The 3,056-nt window shown below is 44.8% G+C and overlaps 1 protein-coding gene across 1 annotated transcript; it reads left to right on the top strand.

Annotated features, from left to right (window-relative positions):
• The first annotated feature begins 556 nt into the window (after positions 1-556).
• LOC127299495 (cell division topological specificity factor homolog, chloroplastic) lies at positions 557-3,056 on the top strand. The gene is made up of 2 exons (XM_051329461.2): positions 557-743; positions 2,333-3,056. Exons 1-2 carry the CDS (start codon positions 627-629, stop codon positions 2,927-2,929), a joined length of 714 nt encoding a protein of 237 aa, XP_051185421.1. The 5' UTR covers positions 557-626; the 3' UTR covers positions 2,930-3,056.

Below are 3,056 nucleotides of genomic sequence, written 5' to 3'. Positions count from 1 at the left end.
GATACGTTGGAGACGTATCAAAGACCAACTATCTGCCTCAAATCATGGCCACTAACGAGCTTATTGAAAAAGCTACCACTAGATCCACCACCAACAAACACCTTCCACCATGGTGGACAACAGGGGAGGAGCAGGTAGACCACCGGCCGTTGATCTCACAAGCCGGCGAACGACTCCAGATCGCCAAAGCGCCGAAAACTAAAAGCAAACCTATCACTATTACCATCCGGCCTTCTCTCTTGCTCATCGTTAGCCAGCCGTGGCCGCTGGCGACGGGAGGGAGAGGGGTCGGCGAGGCGTGAAGGAGTCGATGTAGGCGAGGAGAGGAGAAACAATGGTATCCGCCGACAAGAGACACTCGACAAGGGAGAACATTCCTCTAAACTCTTGCCAAGTCTTATGTTTCCATCTGCACAATCAAATATACATGAATGTACATGCATTCTGTAGTAATAACAATTAAGTTCGAGTTCTAAAGATGACGTGGCAGCGCAACAGAATCAGATCTCTCCGCCGTCCCCATGCCATCACCTACCGACCGACAGCCTAGAGAAGAACAAAAGAAAAAGGAAATAAAAAAATAAACGTAGGACTAAAAAGCAAAACCCTAGCTCTTCGGGCACCCCATGGCGATGGCGACAGCGACGGCGATCTCCGGCCGCGTAGCCGGCGAGGCCAGCGCAATCCTCGCTCCTTCCGCTTCATTTCTGCCTGCGCCGCTCCGGCGCGCCCCCTGCTCCAAGGTCAGCCTCCCCATCCTCATTTCCCCTCAAAAACCTAATCTCTGTCCTCCCAAGTACTTGTCGATTGCTACACCCCGGCGGAAAAAATATCAAATCTAGGCCTGTTTTACTGCTTCCGTATCGATTGCCTTAATTTTCCCTTGAGAAGATGTTTCAATTTGGGACTGGCACCATGGAGGTCCAGCTGTGGCTGCTGACAGCAAGACCTAGTGGTCTGTCATCTGCGTACCTGTGTCCGTGATAGGTGGATTGGTGATGCGAGTAAACTGCTCGGTATGTTAGCAGTACTAGCAGCATGAACCACGGTTTACAGGATCTTGTTGTCCAAGTTTCGTTGACCTAAGCTTGCCCTGTACTCTTCCCCGATCTGCATTTCTGCTCTCCTTTTCAAATTGTGCCTTTTGCACCAGTGAGGGGTTTATTTCATCTTGCATAAGCTCTAGTACAATACCTTCTGGACTACACTTGTGTGCTAGTATACTGAAGTATGTCAGATGTGTACTACTTACATTTGGAAATGGAGGGCCTTGTTTGACTGCCCAACTGTGATCTTTGACCATAATTGCTTGTGATAATTACAAAATCGCAATCATAGTAACGTAATTTTGAGTAGAAATGCAGTACTGCCCGCATTCCAATTTATTGGGTTAACTATTTGTCAAAGCTTTTAACTTGGACTCCCAAATTATAGGCCCTACAGTTTCAGATAGTTGGACTCTCAAATAATGCCCTACATTTTGGAACAAAGGAGTTCGTCGGTACTTGGTAGACAATCTAGTGCCTAGTCTGATCGTAAGGAATATAGACTTAGAAATTAGCGATATAAGACTTTGGAGTACTAACTTTCTGTCCGACATGGATATAGCACGCAGTGGAATGTTCTTGTATATGTAAGTAAAGAGAATAACCCTGAGATTTGTGTATGTCTAAATATGATTGCTTTGCTCAGTTATGAGTTCTCCATACCAGCATTGTGGTTGCTCTGCTCAATGGAGCCTTTGCCTATTTCCTATGCACATCAGTTTTTTCCCCCTTTTTACAGAAAGGCGAATACACACTTATTTGTCTTTCTGCTATATTTTCTCTTATGTGTACCTGCTCACAGATACTGGCCATAGTGTGTAGGTATCATGTAGACTCTGATAATCTTCTTGTATTGTATAAATTTCTTGACAAAACTGGGCATGACACAAGGTAGTGGCTGTGGATACTACTAGGGCTGCAGGATGCACTCATAGGATCTTGACGCTGAATATTATAGGATCCTTACTGATCCCCAGTTCGTTAAACGTGATGGAAGGGAACCGAAATTGAATATACTCCTTTTGTTTCTGTTCTTGCTCACCCATGCATGATGTCCTTCTTCCTACCATAGCCTTTTTGGGCTTCTGTGGATGGAGTCCACTGAAGTTGTTAAATTATGTACTTTGTCAAGTTTTGTTTACTTAAGAGAGTTCTGTTGCATTTAAATCCTTCTGATGAATAATGGATGCCTTCCATTGCTGTCGGCATGACCCAATTTGTACATTTTTTTTCATAAATTATGTACGTTATTCTGTCATCTAATGACTTGCTATATGATTCTGTAGACACACTTTTGTGCTTTTCCTCGTGGAGCACCTAGCAACCTCATGCTTAAACCGGGACAACTATGCCTTGAGCGCCAAAGCTGTTTATTACAGAGATCTAGTACAACTTCTGCTCTTTCAAGGGGAGACTTCTCTCCTGTTACTCAAGACGTTGAAGGCTTCCTTCACAGTGTTGTCAATATGGGATTTCTTGACCGTCTGAAACTGGCTTGGAAGATAATCTTCCCTGCACCGACCATACATGAGAACACAAACGCAAGTATTGCAAAACAGAGGCTGAAGATGATCCTATTCTCTGACAGGTGTGAGGTCAGTGATGAAGCAAAGAAAAAGATAGTGGAAAACGTTGTTGAGGCGCTATCTGAATTTGTTGAGATCGAATCACGGGACAGTGTACAAGTGGATATCTCGACTGATGCTGGCCTCGGCACGGTGTATTCTGTGACTGTCCCCGTGCGCCGTGTGAAGCCAGAGTATCAGGAATCGGACGAGCAATACAGAGGGAAAATTGTCGGGGTCGACTTCAAGGACACTGGAGAATCGTCTGGTAATGTTGACGTCACCTTTGATTTCTATGTACCCAGTGAGAACCCCTGAACTCCTTGTACTTGGTGTGTTCTGTTGTCTTCCTCTATCGTGGACTCGTTGGGTAGAATGTTTGATGTGGTCTGGTGTAAATATGTAGGCCTTTCTTTCATTCAAATAGTTTCATGTAATTCGATTT

This window comes from Lolium perenne, chromosome 5, assembly GCF_019359855.2.
Source record: "Lolium perenne isolate Kyuss_39 chromosome 5, Kyuss_2.0, whole genome shotgun sequence".
Taxonomy (NCBI): Eukaryota; Viridiplantae; Streptophyta; class Magnoliopsida; order Poales; family Poaceae; genus Lolium; species Lolium perenne.
Note: the sequence above shows the minus strand (reverse complement) of the source record. Positions and strands in the feature narration are given on the sequence as shown.